Source organism: Octopus bimaculoides, chromosome 9, assembly GCF_001194135.2.
Source record: "Octopus bimaculoides isolate UCB-OBI-ISO-001 chromosome 9, ASM119413v2, whole genome shotgun sequence".
In the NCBI taxonomy this organism is placed as follows: Eukaryota; Metazoa; Mollusca; class Cephalopoda; order Octopoda; family Octopodidae; genus Octopus; species Octopus bimaculoides.
Window position 1 is genome coordinate 48915259 of NC_068989.1, and position 12500 is coordinate 48927758.

The following is a 12500-nucleotide window of genomic DNA, read 5'->3' on the forward strand; positions in this document are numbered from 1 at the left end:
TATATATATGTGTGTGTGTGTGTGTGTGTGTGTGTATTCATATGAGGATATGTGTGTGTGCTAGTGTTTTACTTCACTATACTGATTTCTGTAGAACCAATAGCAATATATATATTTCAGTTTTATTTCTCAACAGTCCATCACTTCAATATACAAGACTCTATACAAGCAACAACATTTTTCCACCTAATTTGCATTTGTTAGCATTCTTTCTTTGTGTGAAGTCACTTGTACAAAGCACATACATTTATGGCAAAGTACATTTCTAATCTATAGCACATAAACCTATAAACCAGTAAGTAGCTTAGAAGACATGTAGACATATTTTCACCATTCTGAATCACTCATCATTGGTTAGACTTTAACAATAACACAAAGACATATATATGTATATATACACAGATGCATAAGTAAATGTTTTTGCAATTACATCTCCATCCCACACACACATATATAACCAATGCCAGCATGGCAAAATGGATGTAAAAGCTATGGAATATATACAATTATGTGAGTGTATATAAGCAATCTATCTATCTATCTATCTATATAAATATAATAGATATATATATATATATATATACACACACACACACACACACACACACACACACACATACATATAGACACACATCAAGAATATTTTCCCACAATATTGATATTACACAGTCCATGTGTCTGCAAGAGTTTAAAACTGACTTACCGTAAATGCTGTTCATAATTCCGAGGCCGATCAAGTTCTGCAAGAATTTTTTCACGAATATTGTCCCAGTACCCCTGAAAATAACATATAAAAATAATTTTATGGATGTTATTGTACTGAAAAGGTAGACTACACAGTTTAAACATTAGCAATTTTTTTTTTGTAGCTTAATTAGATGTGAAAGGGTAGTGCCCATAACATTTTGCAAGGCTTTCAAAATTGGTTGGGTGTAAAGGAAAAATGGACTATGGCTCACAGGATATCCCTCAGGCTGGAGACCTGATATGTATGTCTGAAATGAACTGGACTCTACTGATGGTCAGATAGCATCCATCTGCTGCATTCACGTAGCATCTGTTAAGTCAGTTTCATTTACAATGCTAGAGTCAATCTGGAGTTTAAGGAGAAGACACTTGCTCAAGGTGCTGCATAATGGGATTGAAACTGGAACAACCATGATTACAAAAAGTTCCTAATTACATAGTCATAACTGTGAGATTACATTAGGATAAAACAGTACAATGAAGGCTAAGAAAGAGCTTTAACTTTCTATAATATAAGTTAAGTCTAACAATTTCAAGCCATTTAAGATATTTTATTGTAACAGAACCTATAACACTCAAGTCAAAGTGGGAGCTTCTAAGTGACTTTTTGACCTGGTAAAAATAGTTGCCAAATTTTCCTGAAATCACATTTTCAATAAAGGACATATTATATGTGCAAATTGTAAGTTAGAGCCTCTTCAAGGTCATTCAGTTAAATCTTCTTTAACCTTTTGGCATTCAAATATAAAATTTATTTATTCATACTGTTTTGAATAATGTATGCAATACCTAATAGCTTTGAGATTTCAATGATGTGATTGTCTATTTTTAGAATGATGCTGTAAGGTAGATGTGAGAGGCTGAATCTGGCCAGTGTGAACATAAAAAAAGTAGAATATTTGGGCCAGATTGGCTAATTTAAATGCAATAGGGTTAAGCTACACACGGCACTCCAACAGTTTTATAAAAAATAAGGCAAAATATAAGGTAGTACCACAAATGTTATATCTGAATATAAGCTCAGATGATAACGGATGGAATGCTATTGATCAAATGCCTCTCAAATCAAGGCTGGTTTGGGATTAAATACAACAGTAACTTATAAGCTACCATTGTTCAGTACTGTTTCTATATCCCTTTCTTTCCCCACTAAACCTAATAATTCTATCATCTTGTCTAACATCCTCATGCCATAACTGTTTCTTTTACCCACCCTATACTAAATATATTTATTAACCTTTCTGTCTTTGTCACTAGATCTATCTGGAACTGCTAACTCTAAATCTCTAATTACTAAACTGAAACAGATTAAATTGGACACAGATTTACCTTCACAAACTGGATATCAAGACAAATTGCTTATCTTTATCTATTAACTGGATGTTAACAGCATACAGTGATCCACTTTCATGCCATAAGCAATGACCACAAATACTGAGACACCTTTATAAAGTGGACATTAACAACTGATACTGACCCATTCTCATAAGTGTGTTTTAAATCCAAGTTTTGACATTAATCCTAGATGCTGCTGCAATTTCACAAACTGGATGTTAACCACAGAGGCTGATCCACCTTTGTAAAATGGTCATTAAACCTAGACAATGTCTATCTTCATAAAGTGGACACTGATCAGAAGTGGACATTAATACCAAATAATTTGTAAAGTGTACATCAACTATAAGTATTGATTTGTCTTAAACTGATCATAACTGATCGTGAATATTGATTCATTTCAAATAACTGGACATTAACCTATACATTGACTACCTTTAAGTATGTATTAAACTCAGGCAATGATGTAATCAATAAACAACAACTCAATGAGGTAGTCTGTATACAGTCACTTGGCCTGCTAGAAATAGCAGCTGAGTTTCCTTTAAATCTCATTATTCCATCTGAAAACAAGGACATATTGAATAATGTGGTCTTTGATGTCCTACATCTGAATAAAAGATGAGATGGTTACAGTTAAGATGTCTTTGATCAGAAGTCTGTTCAAGAAGTACTGACCTGAGGTTAAACAACTATACAGTCAATGAATAAAATTGAAATTAGCAGTTAAACTAGTTATAGTGAAATGAGTATTAGTTAGTAATGGGAGGGAAGCAATAAAGAGAAAAGCAGATGAACATCAATTAGTAACCAAAATCAAGACAGATTAAGTTTTAGAAATGAAAAAACAAGAGTTGAATTTACAATATGAATTTGTATGACAAAAGAGTTGAGAAAATTGTGTGACTAAAAGCTAACAGCTAAGATTTTAATGAGAAAATTCCCTTCAGAGATTCATTGTCAAAAATAGAATTACACAATTGTGACTTTTGTCAAGTATCTTTAGATATTCTTCAGAGATTAATAAAGTAATTTACAGTATACACAACAAAATCAAGTATGTCAGTATAGCAAGTAATTACCAATATCATTCTGTTTTATGTTCATTGTATGCAAGCACTGTGCACATAGTCATAACCATATCTATCTGCATCTGTTCAAACACACACATACATAAATTTTCAGACAAATAAAGAGATTTCAAATTAAACCTTCAGACACCAGACCACTTCAGATAAATTATACAATGCTATGACTATGAACTAAAGTCTGTGAAGAATTGCCATTGTGTGAAAGAGAGAAAACTCTGCTGGTATGGTCATGTGGTATGAATGGATGAAGAGTGTTGATAGCTAAATGTGAAAGGAACCAGTGAAAGAGGAAGACTTAGGAAGATGTTGGCTGAGATGGTGAAGATTGACCAAGATGTTGAGCCTCTCAAAGGGCACGGCAGGGAAACTGAGATGAATGTTGATATGCTGTGCTTGAGAAGACCTGTTCATCTCAGCAGAATTGAGGTTTTATCAGACTTTCCCTACAACTTATCTTCTAACACACACTTTTCTATAACTCTTCTATGTCACCCTATACCCTTCACTCCTCTCTCAGCTGAATTAATATTCTCTGCACACCAAGTTTTTCCTTATCTCTAAACATCTGCCATACAATCTCCACTCAGGGCATTTACCTACACATCCACATTTTCTGTCTCATATTAACCTTGTACTTGGGCCTTACACCACATTCTCTCTCTCTCTCTCTCTCTCTCTCTCTCTCTGTCTGTGGGCAAGTCATATATTCACCTCTTCAGCAAGACATCTGCTCTTTGTCTCTCTATCATAGTTTGTTATCCCTTCATTCTATACCCCACTAAGTTGGGGGACCTCATCTTGCACTTACATACATACATACCCTTTGTAGGAAGAGTTTATTCATTTTATTAATAATGTTGTTTAATTACTAGCTATGTAGCTATAAGTTAATACTTATATTTGATGTTGTTATTTTAATAATAAGCAGGTGTTGGTGTAATGGGCATATTGCATTAATGTTTCACTCCTGCTGCTCATCTATTGATTGCTAGGCAGTATTTATGTATATAATACTGTTAACATGGCTAGATTGAATGGTACTGCTTGGGTGTCAAAACTATAATGATATCTGTTAGGCAGATGAAGATAGAAATGTTTGTTAGATGTGCTTGTTTGTGAATCTTTTATATCTTGGGGCCTTGTTATTCTGATTTGTTCTTTATTCTTGAAAGAGTAAACAACATTTTTGGATTACTGGTTTATAGTGATTATATATACTAACATTGTTTGATTGAATTCATGGATAATCTTATTGGACAAGGATAATACTTAATTGATAGCTTCTAGTTTTGGGAGATCTATATATGTATATATTTGTGTGTGTGTGTGTGCTTGTGTGTACAGGTATATGGGGGGGGGGAGAGAAATAAATAGCTAAATAGTTACATATATACATAAACAGATGAACTACAAAGATACATGCATCCATATATCAACATATACATCAAACACATACACATGCATTCATGCACACACACACATGCACACAATACTAAGGCTCCAAATTTCTTGACATTGTGCTTTCTGCATTAGTTCTCTGAAGCAGTATCAAAGTGAACATTGTAACATTTACACATGAATGAGAGAATAAACACACTATATTCACATATGTACTTTCACTCTTCCAGGTATAATGCAACACATGTGCATGCATGCATGTATACATTTACACATACATGCATACACACACACACACACACACACACACGCATGTGTGTGTGAATATATGTATGCATACGAGCGTGTCGCAACATAAATATATATGGATTGACAACTGCAGTGAGCCTTTGTCTGAAAACTTTTATCCAGCACTTCAAAAGTCTACTTGATTTTTGATGTGTTAGTTCAACTTCAGAGCAATTTTCAAGATTTCCGAAAAGGATATTTGTTTCAAAAGCTGTTTCTGACACATACACCATTCACAAAACATTCAAAGAGAAAGCAAAATACAAAGAGAGAAAAAAAAATCAAACTAAAAGTAAAACATAAAACATAGATAAAATTAGCTGAAACAGATTAAATTTGATTTGTGGATATAGAATCATCTAATTATGTTTCGAATTCCACATGACCTGCACTTGACGTTTTAATTTCAGAATTGTGTGTGTGTCTGTGTGTGTGCACGTGTTAGTGTCATTATCATTATTATTTTGTCCACTCTCCACACACATGGGTTGGAGTATACACACATCATATATACAGATATACACCACACACACACACACACACACACCATACATCATTTTAGACACGCATGTTGGATAACTAATTTTTCACCCAAACTGATACAGGATTTTATTTTTGAATTGGCTGAACGGAATAAATTACTGTCTGGTATCATTCAGAACTAACTGCAAACACACACACACACGTCTAAAAATATGAAGGATTACCGATTGGTAGGACACAGTACAATAGATGTCATTTATAGATTTCATTGAGATTACAAAGGTAAAGAAATGGAACTTTAGTTGTGTTGGCCAACATTAGTGATTAGTTGGGGTTTTTATTATGAGGTGATGGTAGTGTTGGTGGGGAAGAAAAAATACGTAAGTCAGCTTTGTTTGACATGAAAAGAACAAAATGGCTGTTCATACAAATGATCACTGACCAAAATGTCAAAGAGAGTATTTAGAATGGATAGAAATAACACAGCAGGATGATGATAATGAATATTATTTTGATGATGATAATGATAATGATGATAATAACTTCTTTCTTTGCCTCAAGATCAACAAAGAGAATAAAATATAAACAAGTTTATAACAATAGTAATTCTATTAGTATTATTATTATTGTTGTTGTTGTTGCTGCTGTTATTGTTGTTGCTAAAAAAAGAACACAAAATAATTATAACTTAATAAAAAAAAGCATAATGATTGAAAATGTAAACACAAATTGCATAATCCATCCACACACATAAATACTTGTCTGCTATTTATTTTGAACTTGGGTGTACCTAAAGTTGCCTGTAATAATTTTACTATGGTAAAAAAAAAAAAAAAATGCATCCAATCTCCTCTGATTTTGCTGGGGTTTTTTTTATGTATTGTGATAAATTATTAGTGTTCTTTTCTTCCATGTCCTAATTTTTGCAGTTGTGTCTAGTGTATAGTAATTAAATGTATATGATTATTGAACAAAGCAGCTTCTGAAATGTACCAAAATAAGAATTTATAAATACCTGGGTCACCAATTTCAATGTTTGTGTTTAAAACTGTAACTAAACTGTAGAAACATTTCCTAATGCCAGGATGGAAAACAGACATTAAATTATGATGATGATGATGATGATGATGATGATATATTTGTAGGAATTTGGGCTCAGAAAATTATCAGGTATAAGACACTGAAAACATTATTTGAGTCCTAAATTGCAAATCTGAGGCTTATAACCCTGCACAATTTAAATTATCAAGAAATCTCCCCTGAAGTCGAAAGAGATATTATGATAATCAGTTAAAAAATTGCAAGGGGTTAGACCAAATCCTTAAGTATGTCACAGTTTATTGCATGCATTGAGAAAGTTCTATCAATGCACACTACAATGAAGTGATGAGAGAGGAAACTTTCTATCCAAGAAATAAGAGACAGATGAAGCTGAAGAGTGAACAATTTAACAAGGAAGTTTTGTAGATTGATCCTAAATTCTCCTTTTCATACAGAACATCACACTCATCATCAAGTTTGTAAAAGCCCAGCTTGCATATCAGGGACCCATTCATAATTTGCAAGACTGTGGAATTCATATTAGCCCATGAGCAAAGTCCTTATTTCTTCTCCTTGTCTTAATTGTTATTAATACAGTAGTAGCAAGTGGGTGGCAGTGTTACCATACTGGACAAAATACTTTATAGCATTTTTTTTTTTGGCTCCTTATGTTCCGACTTACAATCTTGTCACAGTCAACTTTGCTTTTCACTGTTATGAGGTTGATAATTAATGACTTGGTGCCAAAATTTGAAACCATTATCTATTATATAAAATAGACCTGTGTGTGTGTGTGTGTATTCGCTTTCCACACGAAAATGGCTGCACAAATTGGTTTCATACTTGAGATGTATGAATAATTTGACTTCGGATACATAATAGGGTCTTTATTTTATTTTTTTATTAAAAATAAATAAATAATATTGCTTTATATAAGATTTAACTTTTTCAAAAAGGTTTTTCAATGTTAACTTCCAGTACCGACATATCAACCGTGGCTACCTAGACACACACATGTATGTCTGACATAGCAACTGAGGTTATCTATCTATTTATCTATCTATCTATCTATCTGTCTGCCTATCTATTTAACTATGTGTGTGATCATTTTTCATGTGAAAACGGCTGCACAAATTAGTACCATATTTGGGAGGCACATTCCCTATCTAAATCCTCATTGTACTTCCTCTCTTTCTATCTCTTACTCTATCATTCTCTCTTCATTCTGTCTAGTGTTTACCGTTGTAATGATGCCTGGTACCCAAAAAATTATTACAGCTACTTTCATTGTTTACAATCTTCTGTACCTGTTTGTACCTCAGTGTGAAATAATTATTTTCCACAGGTTTTTATGAGTGCATTCAAAGTATTTGACCTCCAAACCCACCACAAGCCACTTTTTTTCCAGAAAAGAGAGGAAGGGAGGGATCAAAAAATGATATCACAGTGAAATATTGACAGGTCCTTTATTGCAAATAGCTGTTACGTGGAAGCAGGGCGTGCTAGAAACAGCAGCCAAATCTTTCCTTTTTCTGGAGGAAAGGAGCCATTTACATATGATTTTGATGTCACGTTCATTGAAAGTATGCGAAATAACTTAGAAAAGGAAAACAAAAACCTGCAAAACAAAACTCCATTGGTGGGAAACTCCAAGGTCACCACCACCCCTCTTCTCCTTTCTTTTCTGGTAAAAAGTGGTTTGCAGTGGGTTTGGAGGTCAGATATGTTGAATGCACTTGGAAAAACCCGTGGAAAAATATTATTTCACACCGAAGAATAAACAGGTCCTTTACGAAATATTTACCTAGAAAGAAGGTGTCAAATTACACTACAAGCAAAGAGTACTGTATTAAGGCTATGAGTTTATAACCTGAGTGAAACTGGGTCCTTCTGCTTGTTATTAGTATTATTAAGAAGGTGGTGAGCTGGCAGAATCGTTAGCACACTGAGCAAAATGCTTAGTGGCGTTTTGTCTGTCTTTACATTCTGAGTTCAGATTCTGCTGAGGTCAACAATGCCTTTCATTCTTTTGGAGTCAATGAAATAAGTACCAGTTGAACACTGGGGTTGATGTAATCAACATATCTTCTCCTCCAAAGTTTCAGGTTTTGTGGCTATAGTAGAAAGGATTATTATTATTATTTATTATTATTATTATTATTATTATTATTAAAGCAGCAAGCTGGCAGAATTGTTAGCTTGCCAGGCAAAATATTTAGTGAAATTTCGTCCATCTTTACGTTCTGTGTTCAAATTCTGCTGGGGTCAACTTTGCTTTTCATCCTTTTGGGGTTGATAAAGTACCAGTAGAACACTGAGGTCAATGTAACTGAATTAACTCCTTCCAAAAATTGCTGGCCTTGTGCCAAAATTTGAAACCATTATTTTCATTATTATTATTATGATGATGATAATTAAGGCAATGAGCTGGCAGAATGATTAGCATGTCAGACAAAAATGATAGTGACATTTCTACCAGCATTACTTCCTGAGTTCAAATTCCATTGAGGTTGACATTGCCTTTCATCCATTCGGGGTCAATAAAATGACAGTTGAGCACTGGAGTCAATGTAATCAACTATTCCACTCTTCCAAAATTTCAGGCCTTGTAACTACTGTAGAAAGGATTATTATTATTTTACACATCTTTAGCTTGTATTGCATGGGCCTATGTACTGAGGAACAAGCCTAATAAATAATGCCTTTAGAAGATAGTAAGTTCTGCCAATAACAGTTAAAAAGCCTGTTGATATTTTTAAACTCAAAGATCAAATTTGAAAAATTACCTTTTACTGATTCAGAATACAAATTTGTAAACTTTAGAATACTTTTCTAATTCTAACAAGCCCTCAGTGAAATGGGAGCTGGTGTTAAGTTTCAACAAAGGTAATGCATTCAAGTAACCTTTTGTTTGAAAAGTTGATTTACATCCATAATCTTATATTTAGCTCATTGCCTCAAAACTTACATTTAGTTTATTGTCTTATTTCGAAAGCTTCAAGTCCATTGCATCAAATATTAACCAAGAAATCCTGTCTTTGAGATGTCAAGCTCAAAAACTATAAACTGTCAAATTGACTTCAAATGTTCAAATTCACAACTCAACATCTTTAACATTTAGTCAGCTAATTTCTTTCAAAAGCTGACATTGATTGTCCAGAACTCTACAGAACTTTTATTTGGCTTCATTCTCCTTCCCAGTCTCTCTGATTGTAATGTCAGACAGATCAAGAGAAGAGTAGTCATTCCTTGTTAGAAGCTATTAGAAATTCTTACTCTCTATCTTATTTTATCTTTGTATGGTTTTATTGCAGCAACATTACTATGTTTATTATTTATTCATGTAAGTTTTTTTTCCTTTTTGTTTTAGCAATATAGTATTTTACCTTGTTCGATGATGTTTTTTCTTCTTCTTCTTTCTATTATTTCAGTTAACATTCTCAGGATAATTCACTTATTCTAGGTGAAGACTTTTTTTTGTAAATTACACCTTTCAGCTATTCTTATTAAGTAAAGCAACAGTATTGAAGTTTCCAAAACATATCTTTGCAATTATTTTATTTATACTAGGATACCAGATTATTTAGTATTTAAAAGTCAAAATGGTGGTTGTTTAGTAACAGGTCAGCACTGACTGAGCAGGACTATGATTAAATGTGTTCAAACCATAAGTTTACCATTTTTTAAAAAATTCCCACGTCTACAAAGTTCACCATGTCTTTCCTCCATGAAAAGAAGTAACATGGTATTTCAGAGTAATTGGATTGTTATTTTCAATAAGTTGAACTATCACACATGACTGCCCAGAAAGTTTCCTAATATAGAGAGAATAGTAATTTATGCTCTTGCTTATCAATTACAGGGATCAGTGACACTGCCATTCATATTTTGTGATTGAGAAATATATTGAAAAATTATTTAAATCAATGACAGATAAATAATAATGATCAATCAGTATGATAGTTCAATGTTTTAATGATAAAGCATGATAAAACAAATATACCATGACAGAAAGTCATTGGATAAATTTTCTGATAAGTTTAATCTTGGGTAATGCATAAGTTAGTTGCTGTTTGCAAACCAAACATACAGTCATTAATTTACTAGACCAATTGATTAGTACAGTAGAATTTTGCAGGTATCCCTGACAAAATTCACTTAGCTATATGATGTTTCTGGACAAGCTAACAATAATAATCCTTTTCTTCAACACAGTTCTGATAGAACTCAGCACCAAGCACCAAATCACCAAACATCATTCTAAAACATGCAGTAATTCTAGTACCCTATATGCAAGTCACTGCTTGCATTCAGTCGATATATTCAACTCCAGTGATATCAATTACTATTTATTTCATTGACTATAAGGAGATGAAAGGCTCTATTGACCAAAGCAAGATTTTTATCAGCAGAAGCTAAACCACACAGTCTGAATACACTACATGAAAGAATCAATTTATCTCCACCCTACTTCAACAAAGTGCTACTTGGTAATGACTTAATGAAAAGCAAAACTAAAAAGAAATTTCTTTTATCGAAACTTACTAATTTCATTGAGAGTCTCATGAATAATTTCAGTTGTTTTATAGCAACAGGTATACTCGGTAGTGTAAGTTTTTGATTACACACATTCATACATACATGTACATATACACACAAATACACACTCAAATACATACCCACACATATACATACATCATAAATGTACTAATGCAGTTAATTCCTGATTATATTTCGTGTCAAATCTAAATTAAGACAAAGATCTTCAAATGAAGTTTTCAACTAATATGAACATAATCACAGCTATATTAATAATCAGATGAAATAAAAGGAATCAACAAGCAACACTGAGAAACAGATGATTGATTCAATGCCTGCTTATGCAATTAATTCCGGCTAGCAGTTAGACCAGTATACTTTGAAATTAAATAATCATCGCATGGACATTCAGTGAAAGAAAAGCAAAGAGAAAAAAGTGTCATTAACTAGAATGCTTGATAACATTGGTTCCAAGATAAAGAGTCAGCCTTGCTTGATGGTTCTCTAGCAATATCAATATGAATTAATCAAATAGAGGCCAGCAATGTTGAGGGAACACTGTATTGAAACTCTAATAAATTGAATCAATAGCTTGTCAACAGCCTAATTAATCATTGGCAACTCAAGTGTGATTGTTACTACTTTAACATTCATTTGAAAACAACAACATCAACAATGACAGCAATGCAACCACCAACAAAATGCCTAATGTTGAAAGGAGATGGAAGTTAGAACAATATTGGGTTAGAGTACTCTATTCCAGCATATCCAATCACATCCCAATTCTACAATTCAAACAATTTGATGCCACTTTATGACACAGACTTACTAGGTAGTAACAGAAGTGTAAAAACCTATATTTCAAAGATGAAGCTCGATGCTAAAATGCATTAAACATGTGCATGCAAATACATACACATACAAAAGTATATATACATGCATACAAGCATATACATATATATATATATACACACACACACACATATATATACAGGCAGAGTCATGGCTGTGTGGTAAGAAACTTGCTTCCCAACTACATGGTTTCAAGTTCAGTCCCACTGCACAGTACTTTGGTCAAGTGTCTTCTACTATAGCCTTGGGCTGACCAAAGCCATCATATGTGTGCATGTGTGTGTGAGCTAGCTGGTCTCTTGCCACTGCTTGAAAGCCAGTGTTAGCACATTTACATCCCTGTAATTTAGCAGTTCAGCAAAAGAGACCAATAGAAAAGGCACCAGGCTTAAAAACATAAGTGCTGGGGCCGATTTGTTCAACTAAAAATTCTTTTAAAGGCAGTGCCCCAGCATGGCTGCAGTCTAACAACTGAATGAAAAAGTGATAAAAGACAAAATTATATATAGATACAAGCATATACATATATATATACATGCAATGGTATATATACATACATGCATGTACATATACATATATATATATACAGAGAGAGAGAGAGAGAGAGAGAGAGAGAGAGAGAGAGAGATACATGTATATTATCTTAACATCCACTTTTCCATGCTAGTATGAATCATATGAAATTCATTTTGGCAGATGTGTGCGTATAGGTATAAGTGTTTATAT

The 12500-nt window shown here is 33.2% G+C and overlaps 1 protein-coding gene across 9 annotated transcripts in view; it reads right to left on the bottom strand.

Annotated features, from left to right (window-relative positions):
- LOC106868354 (N-acetylated-alpha-linked acidic dipeptidase 2) overlaps positions 1-12500 on the bottom strand; it is a 1027134-nt gene that overhangs the window by 416687 nt on the left and 597947 nt on the right. For all 9 annotated transcript variants that reach the window (XM_052970677.1, XM_052970676.1, XM_052970678.1 and 6 more), the window contains one exon: positions 704-777. In XM_052970677.1, coding sequence (XP_052826637.1) covers positions 704-777 — 74 coding nt within the window. The remainder of the gene's footprint in view (positions 1-703; positions 778-12500) is intronic.